The following is a 25,209-nucleotide window of genomic DNA, read 5'->3' on the forward strand; positions in this document are numbered from 1 at the left end:
GAGGAGGTGGGAGAGGGAGCCTGGGAGGGATCACAGGGAGCGCAGGCGACATGGGGCTGGGCAGAATCAGCAGAGAAACAGGAGAATCAGGGCTAAGAGGAATTAGTGGGGAAGGGAGATTTAGGGGTATATCCTTCTTGAAATCATCCCGATAATTACCAGAGACCAGGCAAAACTCATCCCCAGTGGCAGGGGTGTGGGTGAGGCTTCCCTCCATGCCCTCGAATTCCACCAAAACTCCCTCGGGTGAGGGGTGTCATTGCCGGCTCGCACACCTGGTCAGACAAGTCCATGGGCTCAGGCTCCGGGACGGGATGCAGCTCAGCTTGGTGTCCTGGCTCATTATCTGCGGCAGGCTCTGTGTCTATGGTGGGCACAGGCATCTGTTCCATCCAGTGGGGTGATGGCTGACTGGGCACTGGGCACTGGGTCTGGAGTGTGGCTGGTGTCCTCTGCTGGACGGATGGTGAATGTGGAATTGTTGTTCACCAGTGCCCACTCCACAAATGCAGTGAAGTTGTAATGAGGAGGGAGGCGTGCCCTGAAGTCGAGATGTAAAACAAGCAGAGTGAGTGGTCAGGATAGTATGGTTGGCATGCCAATTCCAAGAAATCCCTGGAGTGAGACTCCAGGGAGTGGCATAGCATATATAGCAAAGCAGGTTAACAGCAGGAAAGTCCATCGGGGGAAGGAAAACAAAAGGAAAGAAAAAAAAGTACTGTATAACTTTCTTACTTCTGTTGTGGTTCAGTGTTCTGTCATGAGTAGATACTGTATATAAGCAAGTGCACAAAGATGAAGAGTTCAATCAAAATAGTCTATAATCCAAAAGTCCAACAAATACATAGGAGAATCACGGAGAAACACATCCACATAACTTAGACGACATCAAACAATGAATTCAGGAAACACAGGGTTTAATTAACAAGGAGAACTAATAAGATAATTAACAAAACCGGTGAACGGAATCATTAATCTAACACACTGGGAAACTAGTGCTGTGTTTGAAATCGCCCCCTATACATTCATCATGGTGAGTGAAATTGGACACTGAGTGCACCGGAAGGGCTGCCGCTTTTACGTAATTTGTGCTTGCAGTTTAATAATCATTTGAAACTTAAACTGGCAAGTCATGGAACTCTGTCATTGTAACTATGTATAAACCTTAATTAAGCAATTTAATAATCACTTAAAGATTAATTTATACCTGTATGATATTATGCTGTAGCCATTGGACCAGCTGTTTGGAAAATGGATGGATGAATGATTCAGCTGCGGGCGACATCTTCTGTTGAGACATGGGAATTCATTCAGCTTGTGACTGTCATAGTGCATTATGGGTATTTTCTAGCCATTCAGTGTAGCCTACATCAGTTGTAGACATTGTGCATTGTGTAATTTGAATGAGTGCAATCGATATCGTTCACTATGGTTTCAGAAACCCCTACAAATGGCTGTCCCCTCAAATAGTGCCCTTTTTAAGGGTATAGGAGGCGATATCAATCACAGCCTAGGTTAAATGACAGGACACGCAGGCAAACAGGAACAAAACCAAATCACAATGAAACAGCCAAACAGAATATATATGTTACAAAAATATGAAGATGTCAATTTTCCTATAGGCCGGATATTACTTTTGGCCACTATTTTACACCAATTTTTTGCTGAATTGGGGGTGGGTCGGCAATCATGTCACTGCTATTTAATGAGATCAGTCTGCATAAACAAAGCATGTACATTTAGCACATAGAAATGTGCCAAAACAATTTGCATGCCAGACAGGTTTTCAAATGCTTACTCTGTTATTCTGCAATGATGTCATGAATGAAATATTAGATGACCCTAGTGAGTAACAGGCTTAATATTCATGATCTCTGCCCTTTCCACAAACCATAAATAACATTACTCTACTGATTAAAACTCATGTGAGCTTCATACTTCCCACAGTCCAGAACCAGTTCTTCAGCTCACGGTAAGTCTAGGTAGATTTAGCTATGTGTCATTTGAAATACATATTGTTTATGATATAAGCTCCTGGCAAATGTTAACCTCAGTTATCAATAGTGATTTTTATCATCTGCTTGGACTAGATACAATATGTGCCCTTTTTTTTAATCACTGTCCTGATTTCTCTCCCAGAAATGAACTCGACTGTCAGAATTGTGGATAGTTATGAAGAAGCTCTTGCCAAAAACATTGTGATTGTTTGTCTTGGTTTTATCATTAATTTCATCAATGGAATGTTAGTAGTGACTTTTTTTTCTAATACAATGTTTTCAAGAGACTCCAGATACATTTTATACATTCACCTGGTAATCAATGACATGCTCATGATATGTGTAACAGTGATTTTATATGTGTTGTCCTATGCTTCACCACTTGTTAATGTTTCGTGGTGTTGCATATTGGTGGTTCTTAGTTCAATCACCTTTATGATCACTCCTTTGAATCTGGCTGGTATGGCCATAGAAAGGTTCATTGCGATTTGTAAACCACTGCATCACTCTCAGATTTGCACTCCACAAAGGACCTACATCTTTATATGTTTGCTATGGACTTTAGGAGCTATACGTTGTCTGGCAGATATCATTATTTTACTTTTAACCCAGCCCATATCTTTCTTCAGATCATTTGTACCTTGCTACATACTAAATGTGTTCCCATCCAAAGCCCACCAGGAACACACCACTGCTTCACAAGTCATCTATATGTCTTTGGTGTGGATAATTCTCATATATACTTATTGCAGAGTCCTGTTCACTGCCAGAAAGGCAGTTTCAAAAGGTTCAGCTAATAAGGCTCAGAGTACTATACTGTTGCATGGTGTCCAGTTACTTCTTTGTATGCTTTCCTATATCACCCCATTTATGTACATAATTATTACTCCCGTTTTTCCTCAACACAGAGCTAATATCGGTTTCTGTATTTATCTGTTCACAATTATTATGCCTAGATTACTGAGTCCTTTGATATATGGGATCAGAGACCAGAAGTTTATAAAACAAATGAAGGAATACTTTACATGTAAAGTTATTAATGTAAAGATTGTGCCATCAAAATTATGATATTTATTTAGCTACATTTTATTTAAAAACAAAATGTATATTTATTTGCATTTCTGTTTAATTATGACATTTGTTTTATTTGAGATTTGAGAATCTTTACAGTGGCCTAAAAATGTTTCATACACTTAAACGTGAAAGTGTATGAAAGTAATTGAATAAGATATCAAAAATATCAAACATGTGGCACACAAACAAAAAATGAATGGACTTTGCTCAGAACTAACAACTTTGCTCAATGTCTTTTAGTCTAGTGGATGTATGAAATCAGTTCGCCTGAAGTTCACACAGTAGTTAATCACTTTAACTAGGGAAATTATCCATTAAGAAATCACAACTTTTGTCTTTATTTTGAACAGTATCTATTATCTATTTGCATGTGTCAGAGATGGGCACTCGAGTTAGATTTTAACAGACTTCAGACTCGAACTCGGACTCGATCTTAAATGACTTCAGACTTGACTCGACTCGGCACAAAAGACTCTGAATATTTTAAATGACTCAAGTCTTTTACCCTTAACTACTGATATAATAAATAAAGAATTTGTGTTGTGTTTAAATAGTTTTATAATATCTGCGTCACAAATATTTCCGTATGTGTTGTGGTAGATAGGACTCTTGTCATACACTTTGATTACGTATGTCCGTGCGGGTAAAATCTGAAATGTCATAAGAATTCCCATTGAAACATGACGGGAGCCACTGTGCCATATGTTCTTACGTTTGAGTTTATTATCACGTCAGATCGGCTAGATGCACAGAATGTGGGAAAACAATTAAAGACATCAGAACAATATAATCAAATTTTATGAGACATCGCATCCACAAAGGTTAGTCACGTAAACTTACACATCTAGCTATTATACTGTGGCTGCATGGCTCATTTGGATTGCCAGCCTGTTAAAATATGAAAAAAAGAAAGAAAAAAAATTCTTATCAATCTTTTCGTATTATATGCAGCTTTTCTATTTCTTAATGTGTGTCTGTATCCATAAGAGAGAGAGAGATAGATATGTTAATCCATTTATTACTTAAAGCTCATATTTTAACTTATCACAATCAGCATGTGTAGTTTTCTGTTGACATTCTTAAACATTCCAAGGTTTGATATTTTCTGATAATGCCTGTCATCACTAACAATGAAGCTGTATAACAAACCGTGACTCACTGGCGCCATCTTGCGTCCACTTAGCGACTGTATTCAAAAAATGACTACTTGTGTTGCCAGGACGACTGTTTTGTACATTATTTGTAATGGATTATAAACTAACAAGCTGTTGCATGTACATTATCCCTTACATCATAGGACCTTGATGATAGAAAGATCATATTATTGTGTCTATATAATATAACTAGGATAAAAAATAGGATTTGATTATGAGAATTTTTTTTTTAATGACTCGAGACTCGACTCGGACTTGTGACAAAAGACTACAGACTTGACTCAGACTCCAGCTTAAAGACTCGTGGACATCTCTGGCATGTGTTCATAATTTCTTTGTATGACAGCCTGGCCAAAAATGATGTATGCACAATTTGACGTTTCATTGTGTTATCACTAATAAAACAGTTGACTCCAAGCACAACTGCACAATATGCTTGTAAGATTTAATAATATTTGAATAAAGGTCTCACAAGTGGATGTATAAGCAAGTGCATGAAGACAAAGAGTTCAAGCAAAATAGTCTTTACTTCAAAAGTCCAATAAATACATGAGAATCACAGGGAAACACTTCCACATAACTTAGATGACACGAACAATGAATTCAGGAAACAAAGAGCTTAAATAACAAGGAAAACTAACAAGATATTTAACAGAACAGGTGGACGGAATCCTAACCCTTATCAAACACACTGGGAAACTAGGTCAAATGACAGAACATGCAGGCAACAAAACCAAATCACAATGAAACATAGACAAAACAGAACATAAACGTTACAGTAGCTCCCCTCCCAGAAAGTGAGTCCTTCTGCCTTAAAGAGTCTGAAAAGGAAGGGAGGAAGCTCTGGTGGAGGATGTGAAGCTGGACATAGGTGTAAACTAACAAAGAACGTCAATGTAGTCCATGGGGGAGTGGAGGGTTGGAGGAGCCAGGGGGAGCCAGGAGCAGGAGTAGCCAGGCAGGGAACCAGGCCACAGCCAGCATGATGATCTAATGTGGAGTCACAGAATGGAGGAGCCATGGAGGCCTGGGAGGTGGGACCAGGGATGCAATCTCTGCGATGGAGCCAGTCGTGGTGGAGACCCAGAAGGAGCCGAGGAGACACAGAGTCAGGGTGACACCACATGCCTGGAGAGCCAAGGTGGAGCTGATGGCTCTTTTCGATCAAGGCAGAGGCGAAGACCCGGAACACCGTGGTCGAGCCAGAGTGACTGAGGACAACAGTGGAACTGGAGGGAAGGTGGAGCCAGCTGAAGCCAAAGGGATGGAGGGCAGAGGTGCAGCCAGAAGCCACGAATCCTGTGGTGGAAACAGGGTGATGCCTGACCAAGGCGAAGCCGAAGGGACAATGGAGCCCGGTGGAGCCAGTAGGATGAGGGGCAACAGGTGAAACGAGGGTGCATGAAGCCAAGGCGGAACTGACAGGTTGGAGGGCCAAAGTGTAGTCCGGGGCTCAGTGGCTGAAGGTGGAGACAGGGGATCCTTACACCAAAATGGAGCCAACAAACTGTCTGGCTCTGATAGAGGAGGTGGGAGAGGGAGCCTGGGAGGGATCACAGGGAGCGCAGGCGACATGGGGCTGGGCAGAATCAGCAGAGAAACAGGAGAATCAGGGCTAAGAGGAATTAGTGGGGAAGGGAGATTTAGGGGTATATCCTTCTTGAAATCATCCCGATAATTACCAGAGACCAGGCAAAACTCATCCCCAGTGGCAGGGGTGTGGGTGAGGCTTCCCTCCATGCCCTCGAATTCCACCAAAACTCCCTCGGGTGAGGGGTGTCATTGCCGGCTCGCACACCTGGTCAGACAAGTCCATGGGCTCAGGCTCCGGGACGGGATGCAGCTCAGCTTGGTGTCCTGGCTCATTATCTGCGGCAGGCTCTGTGTCTATGGTGGGCACAGGCATCTGTTCCATCCAGTGGGGTGATGGCTGACTGGGCACTGGGCACTGGGTCTGGAGTGTGGCTGGTGTCCTCTGCTGGACGGATGGTGAATGTGGAATTGTTGTTCACCAGTGCCCACTCCACAAATGCAGTGAAGTTGTAATGAGGAGGGAGGCGTGCCCTGAAGTCGAGATGTAAAACAAGCAGAGTGAGTGGTCAGGATAGTATGGTTGGCATGCCAATTCCAAGAAATCCCTGGAGTGAGACTCCAGGGAGTGGCATAGCATATATAGCAAAGCAGGTTAACAGCAGGAAAGTCCATCGGGGGAAGGAAAACAAAAGGAAAGAAAAAAAAGTACTGTATAACTTTCTTACTTCTGTTGTGGTTCAGTGTTCTGTCATGAGTAGATACTGTATATAAGCAAGTGCACAAAGATGAAGAGTTCAATCAAAATAGTCTATAATCCAAAAGTCCAACAAATACATAGGAGAATCACGGAGAAACACATCCACATAACTTAGACGACATCAAACAATGAATTCAGGAAACACAGGGTTTAATTAACAAGGAGAACTAATAAGATAATTAACAAAACCGGTGAACGGAATCATTAATCTAACACACTGGGAAACTAGTGCTGTGTTTGAAATCGCCCCCTATACATTCATCATGGTGAGTGAAATTGGACACTGAGTGTGCCGGAAGGGCTGCCACTTTTACGTGATTTGTGCTTGCAGTTTAATAATCATTTGCTTACTCTGTTTGTCACGGTTCACTAATCCGCTGTCTCATACTGTTGTCTGTGTGTAGGTTTTGGGATGTGTCACTTGATTGTTCTGTGTGGGCGTCGCCACTGATTGCTGATCAGCGGCAGCTGTGGATCATTACACCTGCCTATATAACGCCTTGTCTTTCGTCTCATGTTTGTCAGATCGTTTGTTGAAGTCCTGGTGTTGTCCCGTTGTTTCTCGTGTTTCTTGTGTTTCTTGTTCCTGGATTGGATTCTCATCGCTGTTCCCTGTTACCTGTCTGTCTCGTTGGATTACTCGTTCTGGATTTCATTCACGGATACTCACACAGACACACGGACTCATCATTCAGGACCATCATTCATCACGGACACTTCATCGCCCATCGAAGTCCCTGTGTTACCCCTCTCCTGCTGTCTGTGTTGCTGCTGTGTGTTTGTTGTCTACTTAACTGGCGTGAAGCTCTATTAAAGACATGTTAGCTTGCATTTGAATCCAGTCTTCTTTTCCGTGACAGAACGATCTGACCAACTATGGATGCAGCAAGTTCAGCAGCTATCACGAAGTTCATCCGCCCTTCCTCATCTCCAGCGGGGGCGGGGTTCTTTTTTGTGGGGAAGAAGGACGGATCTTTGCGACCTTGTATTGATTACCGGGGGCTGAACAACATCATGGTAAAGAATACCTACCCTTTGCTGTTGATGTCTTCAGCCTTCGAGAGGTTGCAAGGAGCGTCCGTTTTCACTAAATTGGACTTAAGGAACGCTTATAATTTGGTCCGCATCAGGAAGGGGGATGAGTGGAAGACCGCTTTTAACACCCCCAGAGGGCACTTTGAATACTTGGTCATGCCCTTCAGGCTGTCCAACTCGCCTGCGGTCTTCCAGGCACTCGTCAATGATGTGTTGAGAGACATGGTTGACCAGTTCATATATGTCTACCTGGACAACATATTGATTTTTTCATCGTCTCTCCAGGAGCACGTTCAACACGTCAGACGAGTGCTTCAGTGGCTGCTAGAGAATGGATTTTTTGTCAAGGCGGAGAAATGCGAATTTCATGCACAGTCTGTTTCTTTTCTAGGGTACATCGTCTCGTCTGAGGGAATTCGCATGGATCCTGACAAGGTTAAGGCTGTGGTGGATTGGCCAAACCCAGATTCCCGTAAGGCCCTACAGCGGTTTCTGGGTTTCGCTAATTTTTACCGGCGTTTTATTCGCAATTTCAGCCAACTAGCCGCGCCTCTGACTGCCTTGATGCATCCATGCGCGTATTTTTCGCATCGTTTGTCTCCCGCCGAACGCAATTACGACATTGGTAACAGAGAGTTGTTGGCAGTCAAATTAGCATGGAAGAGGCTCAACTCTAGGCAGGCTTGGTGGGCACTTTTTTTCGAACGTTTTGACTTTACTCTATCGTACCGCCCGGGCTCCAAAAACATCAAGCCCGATTCTCTTTCTCGTATTTTTGACCCTTCCGAACGCCCGTCCACTCCCGAGTGTATTCTTCCCGAGACGTTAGTGGTCTCCACTCTTGCATGGGAGGTCGAATCGAAGGTCCTAGCGGCCTTAGAAGGGGTAACGCCTCCGCCCGGATGCCCACCGAACCGTTTGTTTGTGCCGGAGGGGCTAAGGTCCTGCATTATCAAGTGGGGTCATTGTTCCAACGTGGCTTGCCATCCAGGGGTTAATCGAACTAGGTTTTTAGTCAAGCAACGATTCTGGTGGCCAGCTATGGCTCGTGATATTCGCAGTTTTGTTTTGGCTTGTTCAGTTTGTGCCACTGGTAAGACTTCCAACCGACCTCCAGATGGGTTACTCCAACCTCTGTCTGTCCCTTCGAGACCCTGGTCCCATATCGCACTAGATTTTGTTACCGCCCTCCCACCCTCCCAAGGGTATACGGTTGTTTTGACCGTGGTGGACCAATTCTCGAAGGTGACCCATTTTATACCCTTAGCCAAATTACCCTCTGCTAAGGAGACAGCGGTTGCGGTCATTGATCACATCTTACGGTTACATGGCCTCCTGGTGGATGTGGTTTCTGACAGGGGTCCCCAATTTGTGTCCAAATTCTGGCAGGAGTTTGGTAAGTTACTGGGGGCGACGGTTAGTCTTTCCTCTGGGTTCCATCCCCAGACCAATGGTCAGACTGAGAGGGCCAACCAAGATTTAGAGCGAATGTTGCGATGTTTGGCGTCCAAGAATCCTTCCTCCTGGAGTCAACAACTCTCTATGATTGAGTACGCTCACAATTCACTGCCAGTGTCTTCTACGGGCCTTTCTCCATATGAATGTAGTCTAGGTTACCAGCCACCTGTCGTTCCCAGTCTGGAGTCCGAGGCCGCCACACTTGGAACAGAGCCTGCGAGACTCTGCTGCAAGTGAGGGCGCGTACCAAGGCTAAGACCGCTACCGGTCGAAGCCTCCCGTATACGTCGTGGGTCAAAAAGTGTGGCTTTTTTTACTAAGAACATTCCGCTCCACTCCGTTGCCAATAAGCTTGCTCCCAAATTCATTGGCCTGTTTACTGTCACTAAAATTATTAGTCCAGTGGCAGTCCGCCTCAAATTGCCTCCGGCGTACAGGAGGATTCATCCCGCCTTTCATGTGTCCAAAATTAAACCTGTTTTCCGTTCTCATCTTAATCCGCCTACTCCAGTTCCTCCTCCGCCGCGACTCGTAGACGGGGAACCAACCTATTCGGTTAATCGTATTCTGGACTCTAGGCGGAGGGGACTCGGATTCCAGTACTTGGTGGACTGGGAAGGTTACGGTCCGGAGGAGAGAAGTTGGGTTCCTGCTAGGGACATTCTGGATCATTCCCTTATTGATGATTACAATCAACAGGTAAGGAGTAAGGAGCCGTGAGGCGTTCCTAGGAGGGAGGGTACTGTCACGGACTAATCCGCTGTCTCATACTGTTGTCTGTGTGTAGGTTTTGGGATGTGTCACTTGATTGTTCTGTGTGGGCGTCGCCGCTGATTTCTGATCAGTGGCAGCTGTGGATCATTACACCTGCCTATATAACGCCTTGTCTTTCATCTCATGTTTGTCAGATCGTTTGTTGTAGTCCTGGTGTTGTCCCGTTGTTTCTCGTGTTTCTTGTTCTTGGATTGGATTCTCGTCGCTGTTCCCTGTTACCTGTCTGTCTCGTTGGATTACTCGTTCTGGATTTCATTCACGGATACTCACGGACTCATCATTCAGGACCATCATTCATCACGGACACTTCATCGCCCATCGAAGTCCCTGTGTTACCCCTCTCCTGCTGTCTGTGTTGCTGCTGTGTGTTTGTTGTCTACTTACCTGGCGTGAAGCTCTATTAAAGAGATATTAACTTGCATTTGTATCCAGTCTTCTTTTCCGTGACACTGTTATTCTTCAATGATGTCATGAATGAAATATTAGATGACCCTAGTGGGTAACAGGCTTAATATTCATGTTCTCTGCCCTTTCCACAAACCATAAATAACATTACTCTACTGATTAAAACTCATGTGAGCTTCATACTTCCCACAGTCCAGAACCAGTTCTTCAGCTCACGGTAAGTCTAGGTAGATTTAGCTATGTGTAATTTGAAATACATATTGTTTATGATGTAAGCTCCTGGCAAATGTTAACCTCAGTTATCAATAGTGATTTTTATCATCTGCTTGGACTAGATATTATATGTGCCCTTTTTAACCACTGTCCTGTTTTCTCTCCCAGAAATGAACTCGACTGTCAGAATTGTGGATAGTTATGAAGAAGCTCTTGCCAAAAACATTGTGATTGTTTGTCTTGGTTTTATTATTAATTTCATCAATGGAATGTTAGTAGTGACTTTTTTTTCTAATACAATGTTTTCAAGAGACTCCAGATACATTTTATACATTCACCTGGTAATCAATGACATGCTCATGATATGTGTAACAGTGATTTTATATGTGTTGTCCTATGCTTCACCACTTGTTAATGTTTCGTGGTGTTGCATATTGGTGGTTCTTAGTTCAACCACCTTTATGATCACTCCTTTGAATCTGGCTGGTATGGCCATAGAACGGTTCATTGCGATTTGTAAACCACTGCATCACTCTCAGATTTGCACTCCACAAAGGACCTACATCTTTATATGTTTGCTATGGACTTTAGGAGCTATACATTGTCTGACAGATATCATTATTTTACTTTTAACCCAGCCCATATCTTTCTTCCGATCATTTGTACCTTGCTACATAATATATGTGTTCCCATCCAAAGCCCACCAGGAACACACCACTGCTTCACAAGTCATCTATATGTCTTTGGTGTGGATAATTCTCATTTATACTTATTGCAGAGTCCTGTTCACTGCCAGAAAGGCAGTTTCAAAAGGTTCAGCTAATAAGGCTCAGAGTACTATACTGTTGCATGGTGTCCAGTTACTTCTTTGTATGCTTTCCTATATCGCCCCATTTATGTACATAATTATTACTCCCGTTTTTCCTCAACACAGAGCTAATATCGGTTTCTGTATTTATCTGTTCACAATTATTATGCCTAGATTACTGAGTCCTTTGATATATGGGATCAGAGACCAGAAGTTTATAAAACAAATGAAGGAATACTTTACATGTAAAGTCATTAATGTAAAGATTGTGCCATCAAAATTATGATATTTATTTAGCTACATTTTATTTAAAAACAAAATGTATATTTATTTGCATTTCTGTTTAATTATGACATTTGTTTTATTTGAGATTTGAGAATCTTTACAGTGGCCTAAAAATGTTTCATACACTTAAACGTTAAAGTGTATGAAAGTGATTGAATAAGATATCAAAAATATCAAACATGTGGCATACAAACAAAAATGAATTGACTTTGCTCAGAACTAACGACTTTGCTCAATGTCTTTTAGTCTAGTGGATGTATGAAATCAGTTCTCCTGAAGTTCACACAGTAGTTAATCACTTTAACTAGGGAAATTATCCATTAAGAAATCTTTTGTCTTTATTTTGAACAGTATTTATTATTTTATCAATTAAAATGTCTTCATAGCTAAACTACAGTTTTAAAATGAATTTTTAATAAAATTAATTCATTATTAATTCAAAATTAATTCATTATTTCTTTGGTTCAATTTTTTTTTCTTTAACAAAAGTTTTAATAATATTTGAATAAATATCTCACGAGTGGATGTATAAGCAAGTGCATGAAGACAAAGAGTTCAAGCAAAATAGTTTTAATTCAAAAGTCCAATGAATACATGAGAATCACAGGAAAACACATCCACTCAACTTAGACGACACGAACAATGAATTCAGGAAACAAAGATTTTAAATAAGGAGAACTAAAGAGATAATTAACAGAACAGGTGAACGGAATCCTAGCCCTAATCAAACACACTGGGAAACTATAGGTCAAATGACAGAAAACACAGGCAAACAGTAACAAAACCTAATCACTATGAAACATACCCAAAACAGAACATACATAACAGTATTTATACTAAATTTAAACTAAATGTAGCGGGATTGGTCGGGTTGGGAAGAAAATCATTCTAAGCGGATTGCAGGTGAACAGAGTTCATTTTAAGTGGGAGCGGGTGGGTGTGGAATAAAAACGCTATTTTCGTTGCAGAGCTTCAGTGTTTATGACTGAACGCGGGCTCAGTATTGGCCAGTACTTGTTTTGAACACGGAACAAGACACAACTGACAAATGCTTTGACTAGTGTTGTTAGTCACGGGAAAACCCCTTTTAATGTTAAAAGGACAAGAAGATCTATTGTACATTTAAACATTTTTTATTATGAACATAGGACTGACCTGAAGGAAAATGCTAAATCTGAATGCAGGTTATAAACTTGCTCACTCTATCTTTTTCTCACAACACTTTTCTACATAATACAGTAAGCTTCAACAATTGAGAACATACAGTTTACGTTGCTAAGCGTGTTGTGTAGTGATACACAGAACCGTTGGGTGAAGCAGTCATAGACGTGTTTTATCGTGAATAAAACACAGCTATTTACCAATCAGAATCAAGGACAGGAACTAACCATTTTATAAACTTTGCTAAAAGACCCCCTGTGGTGAAAATCAAGTTTTTAATGTTAATAATAATAATAAAGCTTGTAAAGCACTTTCTCAAAGTGCTTTACAAGCAAACATAACAAAAGAGAAACTACACACTTTAAAAACAAAAGATATACAAAAAAAAAATAAATTAAGTAAAAATAAATAAGTAAAAGCAATCCTAAAATAGAAAGTTTTGAGAAGTGATTTAAAAGACACTATAATGAATTTGCTTCCCTGATGTCAACCGGGAGAGAATTTTAAAGCTTATGAGCATAAGAAGAAAATGCTCTATCACCCCTAGCATGAAGCCATGTCTTGGGAACAGCTAAGAGACCACTTTGAGAGGACGCAGATTACGACATGGTGTGTAAGACATTAATAGATCAGTCAAGTACTGAGGAGCCAGATCATGCAAAGCCTTATATGTTAACATACAGATTTTAAATTCAATATGGTACCTGACAGAAAGTCAGTGCAAAGACTCCAAAACATGGGTAATATGATCACCAGTCCTGACCCCAGACAGAACTCTAGCGGCCGAATTTTGTAAATATTGGAATTTGTCAATGGAGGATTTAGAAACTCTAGCTAGAAGATAGTCAATACGTGAAAAGACAAAAGAGTTTATCAACCTCTCAGCAACTGAGAGGGACAACATAGGACGTAAACGTGCTATATTTCTGAGTTGAAAAAAGGATGTCTTAACCATATTCTGCTCAAAAGGCTCAAATGACAGTGTGCATTAAAGATGCTTTGAAACTCCAAGGCAACACCATCAACAGACAAATTAAGAGATCCAACATTTCGCAGTTGATGAGGAGAGCCGAGGAGCATAACTTCTAGTTTAGAGCTATTTAAGGACAGAAAATTATTAGACATCCAAATCTTGATCTCAGTGATACAGTTAGAAAGATGCACAAAGTCCTCATGTTGACCTGGCCTTGAATGGATATAAATCTGCGTATTATCGGCATAAAAGTTATAGTTAAGGTCAAGAGTTCTTAGTAGTTAATTAAGTGAGTAAATATACATACTAGTAAAAAGTAAGGGACCAAATACTGACCCCTGTGGGTCACCAGTATGCACAGAACCAACCTTGGACCTATAGCCACTAGGGCTGGGTATCGTTCAAAAATTTTCGATACCGAGACGATACCGATACCTTGACTTCGATACCGATACCTAAACGATACCTTTTTCGGTACCAGTTTTATAAAATCTGTTTAAACAAGATTACATAACCTCAAAAAAATCTTTGGTTTTATATTTTAACTTTGTTGACTTTTTATCAGACTCAAAGACTCATCTCCTGAGCCACTGCGGGGAATAAAAAAAGCACAAATTAACAAAATTTACCCAACACAATAAATCAGTGCAAATAGTTTTAATAAAGTTTAGTTTTCAATGCAAAAAATTAAGTATGTGAGGCTCTTTTTAAATCACTCAGCAATTGTTCTTCAAAAAATGTATTATTATTAACAAGATCAAAGCGGAAGTAAGAGTGACGCAGTTCGTTGCGTCTTACCGTGAAATAAGAGTTCTGTGTCTTCATTAAAATCACCACATTAATGATTCATCTCTCATCCACCCGCAATTAATTTGAATGTTATTTTTTTATTACTTGGCCCGACCCACAAATTATCCACAGTATCAGGAGCTGATACCTCTTTTTCAGCAGAATTGTTCGCGTTCTGGAGCCAGAGGCAGAGCCTGTGCTCGTGCAGGTGAACGAGCCTGTCACGAACCGGTCGCGTGTTTCCATAGACTTGAGGAACGAACGCTGATGTAAAGCTGCTGTGTGTTGTACCTGTCCATAACTAGTCTAAAAAACATTGCGCGTTCCGCTGTTTCTTCAGGCAGTGCGACACTTTTGTTTTCTGTTAACAGTAACTGTAGTGAACCGGCTGCTCACATAAACAGACGTTTCTCACCCGTCCATTCGGAGATAAACTGAAAACGAAACCGTTGATTCAATCGCCCTCTCGCACATAGGGTCTCTCTCGCGCGTATAGTTTTATAAATTTAGATATAAATAACAATGTAGCGCAACGTTACTTGCTCCTCAATGAGACAGCGAAATTTCTCCGCGCCTCTCCTCGATCGGCTCCATTCTGAGGTACCGAAATTTGGTACCGAATGACAAGACACTTTTCGATACTCGGTAGTATCGAGGCAGTTCGATCGGTACCTAAAAAGTATCGAGTTCGGTACCCAGCCCTAATAGCCACCCATAAAAACAAATTGACTGTGGTCAGTAAGATGTTGTTTATACCAGGGACCAGACTTATGTGGGGACCAGTGTGCATAAGCAAATGATGTACATTCCTGCTTTGCAACCACTCAGAACACCCTTCATAGAAATGTTTTCATAGACTAGTGATGGGCACTTTCGAAACTCTGCTTCATGAAGCTTCAATACTTTTACGAATATTTTGTTTTGAATCAGTGGTTCGGAGCGTGTTTCAAACTGCCAAAGTCACGTGATTTCATTTTGTGGTTTCGTTAGGTCATAAATGTTTCGAAACATTTCGAAATTTCAATGGTTCACCACTGGGGGCGATCTCTGTGAACCCATGAATCATGCAAATTAACTGAGATCGCCCCCCAGCAACGGAACATTGAACAAGTGTCTGTCTATTACCTGAGAATTAAGTGTCTAAAAGTGTCTATTAGCTGATCTCTGAAGAGTTTTACACAATTGTAGACGTCTTAATGAGGTATTTGTATAATTTAAAGGAATAATAATAGTTAATAGTCTCTATTTAGCTGACCCATCCCTAAAATAAACAAAACAAGCCTTGAAAATTGATAAAAGAATACATGTTATACAGCCACTAAGGGTGCTCACATTAGCACTTTTGGTGCGCAACCGGGTTCGACTGACGTCAGGGTTCGATTGACGTCAGAGTTCGGTACGTTTGGATGATGTGAACACTGTCTTCTGAACTCGGGTGCGCACCCGCGAACCATAGGCTACCCGAGTCCGTTTAAAAAGTGCTATTAATGCCATATTATTTGATAAAAATGTGTGTTTGTATGTGTGTTTCACACACTTTCCCGACGAGCGTGACTGACGTGCTGCAAACAGAGAGCTGTAGGGTAGCTTTTCTCATTTCTGCTCGCCTTTAGCATTCTACAATCGCGGCAGATAGACGCAAGAGCCGTTATGAACAAAACCAAAACAAAAATGTAAAAGTGAGGAGAGCAACGTTATGCATTTTGCCGCCTTCTCCTGCGCCATATCGTTACTAAGCAACGTAGTAAACAGCTGCTGATTTGATGACGCAAACGAACCGCGGGTTGGTCGGACCCAAGCGGCAACCTCCCCCTTTCTCTCGTGAAGCCAATACGGAAGTAACTTAAACTGCGATTCATCGACTGGCCGCTAGGGACAGGCTCCAAAAGAGAGCAGAATCTCATAGAGTCCCATGTTAAATTGGCCAAGTTTATAGCAGAAAAAAACATGTTTACAAGTTGGTTCAAATTGTGGTTTTGGTCTATACTGCTATTTTTGCCCTTCATGACAACTCTGAGGGGGGTGAATTTTTTTATAACTTATCCGTTTAAATTATATTAAGCCTTAAAGTTCTGCATAATTAAGGGCGTGGTCACTTGAGTGACAGGTAGAGTGCGCTGCTGTCTGTGAGCTGTCATGTTACCTCAGCTGCCGCTGAATTTGGCATCTCAGCCGTTTTTGTGCTTTTTTTCTCGATTATTTTATACAATTATAAAATATGGCTTGCTGCATAATATTCGAGATGTGTGTCGTAGATGTGCATGCATGCGGAAGAGAGACAGAACACACGTTGTTGGATCGTGGCATTGGCTGAAAGTTTTGGTTGTGAGATTTACAACAATGACAATACCAGGAGGATATACAATTCTGACAGCACTGCTTGGATATTATAACTAAAACTGCTGCACTATTTTGGAAAAAATATACTTTGGACACAGGCTCATTTGTTAGATATGATCGCTGCTCAGATTGCATCCTTTCTTGAAGAACGATGACAGAGAGCAGATCATTCAGAAGAAATGTGAAATGTTTTTTTTTTTTTTTTTTTTTTTTGCAATGGACATTTATATTTTACCCAAGTGCCACAGATTGGATTCATCTCGCGATCTCTATTATAAAGGTATGAAGTCCCATTTGATTTTCCATGTTGTTATTTGCACACCCAACACTGGTGTTGGAGCATCTATATCTTAAAAAAAACACCGTAAATTGACAGTAAACCTTTAGAACTTTCTGATGTTAAAACTTATCTTTATTAATAATTTAGATAGTATCTAGATAGATAGCTCCTTTGCTTGCTAACGTGGTCACGTCGAGCTAGGCGGGCGTGGTTTCAGCAACCAATCACATCAGCTCAAACCACCTCCCCGCCTCTTTGCCCATTTTCACTTATCCGAGAGTGACATGCGGTGACGCGCAGCTAAGATGGCCGCGGCCTCATTTTCGCTTCAAAACTGCTGTTCAGAACTCTATGGGTGACGTCACGGACGCTACGTTCATATTTTTTTACAGTCTATGGTCGGACCCAAATAATATAATGTGAACACAGTCCAGTAGGGGCAGGGGGAGGAGGGAGCAATCGAACTCGGGTTCGGTCCAGGCAATCGAACAAAGTATGAAAGCACCCTTAGTATTTGATGGTATTAGATGATTAGTTAATTCCATCTTATAGATTATACTTTAAACATTTGCAGTGGATTTGTACAGTTTTTTGCATGTTTGGCATGATTTTCACCAGAGTGTGGTGTTTCAGACGCTTCGAAGCAGTAGTTGCGTCCCAAACGACACACTATACACTTGTACAATACACTTATATACACTTATACACTATGTACTTATGCACTATGTACTCATCCATGTAGTGAGTGAATTGTATAAAGTTATTTTGTCATTTAACATCTGAGTCTGACAGCCCCTACCCCTCTGCTACGTAATTAAAGCTGCAACCATTGAGTGCATGAAGTGTCCAACATTCCACACTTAGTTTTTTCCATTAATTTAGTGCATCATCCGGGTATTTAAAGTGTACTTTTTTTTTTTGGGAATTTTCAGTGTGAATGCACTACTCGCACTATTTATACTTAAAAACGTCAGAGAATCGTGCATAAGTACATAAATTGGGACACACCTAGTTAATCATTTTGCAAAGCAATTGGTTCAATTGACCCTTTCAAAAACCTGCCCCCCCTTAGTTACTGTTGCTTTGTCTGACAAGCCATGGCGCTGTCATGCCACACGCAGTGAAAAATAAATCGCGGAGCAAAGAGAACACTGACAATACATCAACAGACAAGACATAGCAGGGTATTTATGATATTAAACAAAGTCCCAGCTTTCAAGCTGTGAAATTTGTTAAGAAATTTGAACAATAAAAAAAGTTTTTTTTGCTCTTTAATGTGTCGTGACAGATTGCTGTACCGCCTCAGCTCAAGCGGCTCATGAACCAATCATCTCTTCCTACTAGTTAATTTATAGCATCAAATAAACATGAATGAACATGAGAAGGAATGTTGTTTCAAATGCAGAAAGACGTAAATACACACCATTTTTTAAGTTCAAGTCCACCGAGGTTATCTAACTCCTGCCTGCTTTGTCAGACAAAATGGCATATTCGGCATTATGATTGGTTAGATTGCTTGTCAATCAAACTCCTGGCGAAAGGTCAATTGATTTGAAGCTTTGTCTCTCCATTTACTATGTCAGACAGATTTTCTAATGCTTACTCTGCTATTCTGCAATGATGTCATAACTGCAAATATTAGATGATGCTTGTGGGTAACAGGCTTAATATTCATGACTCCTCCCTTTCTACAAACCATAAATAACATTACTCTACTGATAAAAACTCATGTGAGCTTCATACTTCCCCCAGTTCTTCAGCTCAAAGTAAGTAAGTAGATTTAGTTAGATATAATTTTAATTACATATTGTTTATGATGTAAGCTCCTACCAAATGTTAACCTCAGTTGTCAATAGAGATTTTTATCATCTGTTTGGACTAGATACAGTATGTGCCCTTTTTAATCATTGTCCTGTTTTCTCTCCCAGAAATGAACTCAACTGTCAGGATTGTGGATAGTTATGAAGAAGCTCTTGCCAAAAACATTGTGATTGTTTGTCTTGGTTTTATCATTAATTTAATCAACGGAATGTTAGTAGTGACTTTTTTTTCTAATACAATGCTTTCAAGAGACTCCAGATACATTTTATACATTCACCTGGTAATCAATGACATGCTCATGATATGTGTAACAGTGATTTTATATGTGTTGTCCTATGCTTCACCACTTGTTAATGTTTCGTGGTGTTGCATATTGGTAGTTCTTAGTTCAACCACCTTTATGATCACTCCTTTGAATCTGGCTGGTATGGCCATAGAGCGGTTCATTGCGATCTGTAAACCACTGCATCACTCTCAGATTTGCACTCCACAAAGGACCTACATCTTTATATGTTTGCTATGGATTTTAGGAGCTATACATTGTCTGGCAGATATCATTATTTTACTTTTAACCCAGCCCATATCTTTCTTCAGATCATTTGTACCTTGCTACCTAATATATGTGTTCCCAACCAAAGCCCACCAGGAACATGCTACTGCTTCACAAGTCATCTATATGTCTTTGGTGTGGATAATTCTCATATATACTTATTGCAGAGTCCTGTTCACTGCCAGAAAGGCAGTTTCAAAGGGTTCAGCTAATAAGGCTCGGAGTACTATACTGTTGCATGGTGTCCAGTTACTTCTTTGTATGCTTTCCTATATCGCCCCATTTACGTACATAATTATTACTCCCGTTTTTCCTCAACACAGAGCTAATATCGGTTTCTGTATTTATCTGCTCACAATTATTATGCCTAGATTACTGAGTCCTTTGATTTATGGGATCAGAGACCAGAAGTTTATGAAACAAATGAAGGAATACTTTACATGTAAAGTTATTAATGTAAAGATTGTGCCATCAAAATTATGAAATTTATTAAGCTACATTTTATTTAAAAACAAAATTATTTGCATTTCTGTTTAATTATGACATTTGTTTTATTTGAGATTTGAGAATCTTTACAGTGGAAAAAAAATGTTTAGACACTTAAACGTGAAAATATATGAAAGTGACTGAATAGGATATTAAAAATATCAAACATGTGGCATACAAACAAATGAAGAATTGACTTTGCTCAGAACGAATGACTTTGCTCAATGTCTTTTAGTCTCGTGGATATATGAAATCAGTTCTCCTGAAGTTCACACAGTGGTTAATCACTTTAACTAGGGAAAATATCCATTAAGAAATCATAACTTTTGTCTTTATTTTGAACAGTATCTATTATTTTATCAATTAAAATGTATTCATAGCTAAATTTTCAATACAAAATTATCGTTTTATTTATTTATTTATTATTATTATTTTTTATTTACTCTGTAGTTTTTGCATGTGTTCATAATTTTTTTGTATGACAGCCTGGCCTGACATGTTTCACTGTGTTATCACTAATAAAACAGTTGACTCCAAGCAAAACTTCACAATATGCTTGCAAAGTTTTAATAATATTTGAATAAACGTCTCCCGAGTGGATGTATAAGCAAGTGCATGAAGACAAAGAGTTCAAGCAAAATAGTCTTTAATTAAAAAGTCCAATGAATACATAGGAGAATCACAGGAAAACACATCCACATAACTTAGATGACACCGAACAATGAATTCAGGAAACAAAGATTTTAAATAAGGAGAACTAACAAGACATTTAACAGAACAGGTAAACGGAATCCTAACCCTAACCCCAATCAAACACACTGGGAAACTAGGTCAAATGACAGAACATGCAGGCAACAAAACCAAATCACAATAAAACATAGCCAAAACAGAACATACACGTTACAGTAACTCCCACTCCCACAAAGCGAGTCCTTGTGCCTTAAAAAGACTGAGTAGGGAGGGAATAAGCTGTGACAGTCAATATAGTCCATGGGGGAGTGGAAGGTGGGAGGAGCCAGGGTGAGTCAGGAGCAGGAGTAGCCAGGCAGGGAACCAGGCCACAGCCAGCATGATGATCTAAGGCAGAGTCACAGAAGCGAGGAGCCATGGAGGCCTGGGAGGTGGTTCCAGGGATGCAATCTCCTGTGATGGAGCCGGCTGTGGTCAAGACCCAGAAGGAGCCGAGGAGACACAAAGCCAGGGTGACACCACAGGCCTGGAGAGCCAAGGTGGAGCTGATGGCTCTTGGGACCAAGGCAGAGGTGGGGACCCAGAACACTGTGGTGGAGCCAGAGCGACTGAGGACAATGGTGGAACTGGAGGGAAGGCAGAACCTATTATAGCCAAAGGGATGGAGGGCAGAGGTGCAGCCAGAAGCCAGGAATCCTGTGGTGGAAACAGAGTGATGCCTGACTAAGGTGGAGCCGAAGGGACGAGGGAGCCTTGTGGAGCAGTAGGTCAATGGGATGAGGGGCAACAGTGGAAATGAGGGAGCATGGAGCCAAGGCGGAACTGACAGGTAGGAGGGCCAAGGTGTAGTCCAGGGCTCGGTGGTTGAAGACCAAAACAGGGGATCCTTACAATGGTGGAGGAGGTTGGAGAGGGAGCCTGGGAGGGATCACAGGAAGCACAAGCGACATGGGGCTGGGCAGAACCAGCGGAGAAACAGGAGAATCAGGGCTGAGTGGAATCAGTGGGGAAGGGAGATTCAGGGGTATATCCTCCTTGAAATCATCCTGATAATTAGCAGAGACCAGGCAATACTCATCACCAGTGGCAGGAGTGTGGGCGAGGCTTCCCTCCATGCCCTTGAATTCCACCAAAACTCCCTCGGGTGGGGGGTGTCATTGCCGGCTTCCACACCTGATCAGAAAAGTCCATGGGCTCAGGCTCCGGGGCAGGATGCAGCTCAGCTTGGTGTTCTGGCTCGTGTTCTGGCACGCTGGGCACTGGGTTTGGAGTGTGGCTGGTGTCCTCTGTCGGAAAGATGGTGAATGTTGAATTGTTGTTCACCAGCACCCAGAAATGCAGTGAAATTGTAATGAAGAGGGAGGCGTGTCCTGGAGTCAAGATGTAAAACAAGCAGAGTGAGCGGTCAAGATAGTTTGGCATGCCAATTCTGAAAAAATCCCTGGAGTGAGACTCCAGGAAGTGGCATAGCATATATAGCAAAGCATGTTAGTCCATGGGGGAAAGGAAAACAAAAGAAAAGAAAAAAGTACCGTAAAACTTACTTCTGTTGTGGTTCAGTGTTCTGTCATGAGTAGATATTGTTTATAAACAAGTGCACAAAGATGAAGAGTTCAATCAAAATAGTCTTTAATCCAAAAGTCCAACTAATACATAGGAGAATCACAGAGAAACACATCCACATGACTTATACGACATTAAACAATGAATTCAGGAAACACAGGGTTTAAATAACAAGGAGAACTAATAAGATAATTGACAGAACTGGTGAACGGAATCATTATTCTAACACACTGGGAAACTAGTGCTGTGTTCGCCCCCCTATACCCTCATCACCGTGAGTGAAATTGGACAATGTGTGTGCCGGAAGGGCTGCCGCTTTTACGTAATTTGTGCTTGCAGTTTAATAATCATTTGAAACTTAAACTGGCAAGTCATGGAACTCTGTCATTGAAACTATGTATAAAACGTAATTAAGCAAGTTAATAATCACTTAAAGATGAATTTATACCTGTATGATATTACTCTGTAGCCATTGGACCAGCGGTTTGGAAAATGCATGGATGAATGATTCAGCTGCGGGCGCCATCTTCTGTTCAGTTACGGCAATTCATTTGGCATACAACTGTCAGAGTGTAGCCTACATCAGTTGTACACTCATTATTGCGGTGCATTGTGGGATTGAATGAGTGCAATCGATATCATCCACTATGGTTTCAGACACCCCTACAAATGGCTGTCCCCTCAAATATTGCCCTATTTAAGGGTAAAGGAGGCGATATCGGACACAGCCTAGACTAAATGACAGGGCACGCAGGAAAACAGGAATAAAACCAAATCACAATGAAACATAGCCAAAACAGAATATACACGTTACAAAAATATGAAGACGTCAATTTTCCTATAGGCCGGACATTACTTTTGGCCACTATTCTACACCAATTTTTAGCTGCATATGGGGGGAATGTGCTAAAACAATTTGCATGCCAGACAGGTTTTCAAATGCTTACTCTGTTATTCTGCAATGATGCAATGAATGCAAAATTAGATGACCCTAGTGAGTAACAGGCTTAATATTCATGTTCTCTGCCCTTTCCACAAACCATAAATAACATTACTCTACTGATTAAAACTCATGTGAGCTTCATACTTCCCACAGTCCAGAACCAGTTCTTCAGCTCACGGTAAGTCTAGGTAGATTTAGCTATGTGTGATTTGAAATACATATTGTTTATGATATAAGCTCCTGGCAAATGTTAACCTCAGTTATCAATAGTGATTTTTATTATCTGCTTGGACTAGATATTATATGTGCCCTTTTTAACCACTGTCCTGTTTTCTCTCCCAGAAATGAACTCAACAGTCTGGCTTGTGGATAGTTATGAAGAAGCTCTTGCCAAAAACATTGTAATTGTTTGTCTTGGTTTTATCATTAATTTCATCAACGGAATGTTAGTAGTGACTTTTTTTTCTAATACAATGTTTTCAAGAGACTCCAGATACATTTTATACATTCACCTGGTAATCAATGACATGCTCATGATATTTGTATCAGTGACTTTATATGTGTTGTCCTATGCTTCACCACTTGTTAATGTTTCATGGTGTTGCATATTGGTGATTCTTGGTAAAGTCACTTTTAATATCACACCGTTGAATCTGGCTGGTATGGCCATAGAACGGTTCATTGCGATCTGTAAACCACTGCATCACTCTCAGATTTGCACTCCACAACGAACCCACATCTTTGTATGTTTGCTATGGGTTTTAGGAGCTATACCTTTTCTAGTAGATATCATTATTTTACTTTTAACCCAGCCCATATCTTTCTTCAGATCATTTGTACCTTGCTACCCAATATATGTGTTCCCTTCTAAAGCCCACCAGGACAACATCACTGCTTCACAAGTCATCTATATGTCGTTGGTTTGGATAATTCTCATTTATACTTATTGCAGAGTCCTGTTCACTGCTAGAAAGGCAGTTTCAAAAGGTTCAGCTAATAAGGCACAGAGTACTATACTGTTGCATGGTGTCCAGTTACTTCTTTGTATGCTTTCCTATATCACCCCTTTAATGTACATAATTATTACTCCTTTTTTTCCTCAACACAGAACTAAGATCACTTTCTGTGTTTATCTGTTCACAAATATTCTGCCTAGATTACTGAGTCCTTTGATTTATGGCATCAGAGACCAGACATTTATGAAACAAATGAAGGAATACTTTACATGTAAAGTTATTATTGTAAAGATTGTGCCATCAAAATGATGATTTTTATATAGTTACATTTTATTTAAAAACAAGATTTATATTTATTTGCATTTCTGTTTAATTATGGCATTTGTTTTATTTGAGATTTGATAATCTTTCCAGTGGCCTAAAAATGTTTAGACACTTACACGTGAAAGTGTATGAAAGTGAATAAGATATCAAAAATATCAAACATGTGGCATACAAACAAATGATGAATTGACTTTGCTCAGAACCAATGACTTTGCTCATTGTCTTTTAATCAGCTGGTGTTTTGGTGATTGTATGAAATCTGGGCTGCATTCAGCCCTGACAAAACGTTGCAAAACGTTTTTTAAATGGAAGCAGTGGTGCATTGAACACCCTGTTCTGATGACGCAGGAGTTGCAACTATGGCAGCTGAGAAGGCCATTCTTTGTGTTCTTTTTGAAGAATTTTCGGAGCCTGATGAAGATGGTATAAATACGTGTTTAATACTGCAAAATACACTCAATGTTACAGTCATTGCTCTTGCCGTCCAGAATAAAAGAGAACATCCCAATGGAGTGAAGGGATTTGTGGAAACTTCTAATTATTGTGAACCAACATTTGCCTCGCATTTCAGGGTGAAAAGACAAACATTTCAGGTGAAGGATAATCCACTTCTTACGCCCGAGACTAAATGATCTAACGTTATATGACATTATTTTTATTGTGAGTATTAGGCTTAACATTATTTCTGATCACTGTTGTTGTGCTATGATATTGTAATATTTACCATTATATAATCATAGGAGAATAGAACAGTTTATGAAAGTGTAACTCCAAAATACAATAGCAAAATATATAAATATGTATAGTACTTTTATGTTACATTCATACCCATTGTGCAGG

The 25,209-nt window shown here is 40.6% G+C and overlaps 4 protein-coding genes across 4 annotated transcripts; all 4 read left to right on the forward strand.

Annotated features, from left to right (window-relative positions):
* The first annotated feature begins 2,141 nt into the window (after nucleotides 1-2,141).
* On the forward strand, nucleotides 2,142-3,065 carry LOC137011561 (odorant receptor 131-2-like). The gene has a single exon (XM_067374480.1). It carries the CDS (start codon nucleotides 2,142-2,144, stop codon nucleotides 3,063-3,065), a length of 924 nt encoding a protein of 307 aa, XP_067230581.1.
* Nucleotides 3,066-10,546: 7,481 nt separating this feature from the next.
* Nucleotides 10,547-11,494, forward strand: LOC137011570 (odorant receptor 131-2-like). The gene has a single exon (XM_067374509.1). It carries the CDS (start codon nucleotides 10,571-10,573, stop codon nucleotides 11,492-11,494), a length of 924 nt encoding a protein of 307 aa, XP_067230610.1. The 5' UTR covers nucleotides 10,547-10,570.
* Nucleotides 11,495-18,942: 7,448 nt separating this feature from the next.
* LOC137011553 (odorant receptor 131-2-like) lies at nucleotides 18,943-19,890 on the forward strand. The gene has a single exon (XM_067374475.1). It carries the CDS (start codon nucleotides 18,967-18,969, stop codon nucleotides 19,888-19,890), a length of 924 nt encoding a protein of 307 aa, XP_067230576.1. The 5' UTR covers nucleotides 18,943-18,966.
* Nucleotides 19,891-23,409: 3,519 nt separating this feature from the next.
* On the forward strand, nucleotides 23,410-24,354 carry LOC137011522 (odorant receptor 131-2-like). The gene has a single exon (XM_067374419.1). The coding sequence runs from the start codon at nucleotides 23,434-23,436 to the stop codon at nucleotides 24,352-24,354; it is 921 nt and encodes a 306-aa protein (XP_067230520.1). The 5' UTR covers nucleotides 23,410-23,433.
* The last annotated feature ends 855 nt before the right edge of the window (nucleotides 24,355-25,209 follow it).

The sequence above is a fragment of the Chanodichthys erythropterus genome, chromosome 21, assembly GCF_024489055.1.
Source record: "Chanodichthys erythropterus isolate Z2021 chromosome 21, ASM2448905v1, whole genome shotgun sequence".
Classification (NCBI taxonomy): Eukaryota; Metazoa; Chordata; class Actinopteri; order Cypriniformes; family Xenocyprididae; genus Chanodichthys; species Chanodichthys erythropterus.

Coding starts and splice junctions, on each gene's coding strand:
- LOC137011561 (XM_067374480.1), top strand. CDS start 2,142: ATGAACTCGACTGTCAGAATTGTGGATAGTTATGAAGAAGCTCTTGCC.
- LOC137011570 (XM_067374509.1), top strand. CDS start 10,571: ATGAACTCGACTGTCAGAATTGTGGATAGTTATGAAGAAGCTCTTGCC.
- LOC137011553 (XM_067374475.1), top strand. CDS start 18,967: ATGAACTCAACTGTCAGGATTGTGGATAGTTATGAAGAAGCTCTTGCC.
- LOC137011522 (XM_067374419.1), top strand. CDS start 23,434: ATGAACTCAACAGTCTGGCTTGTGGATAGTTATGAAGAAGCTCTTGCC.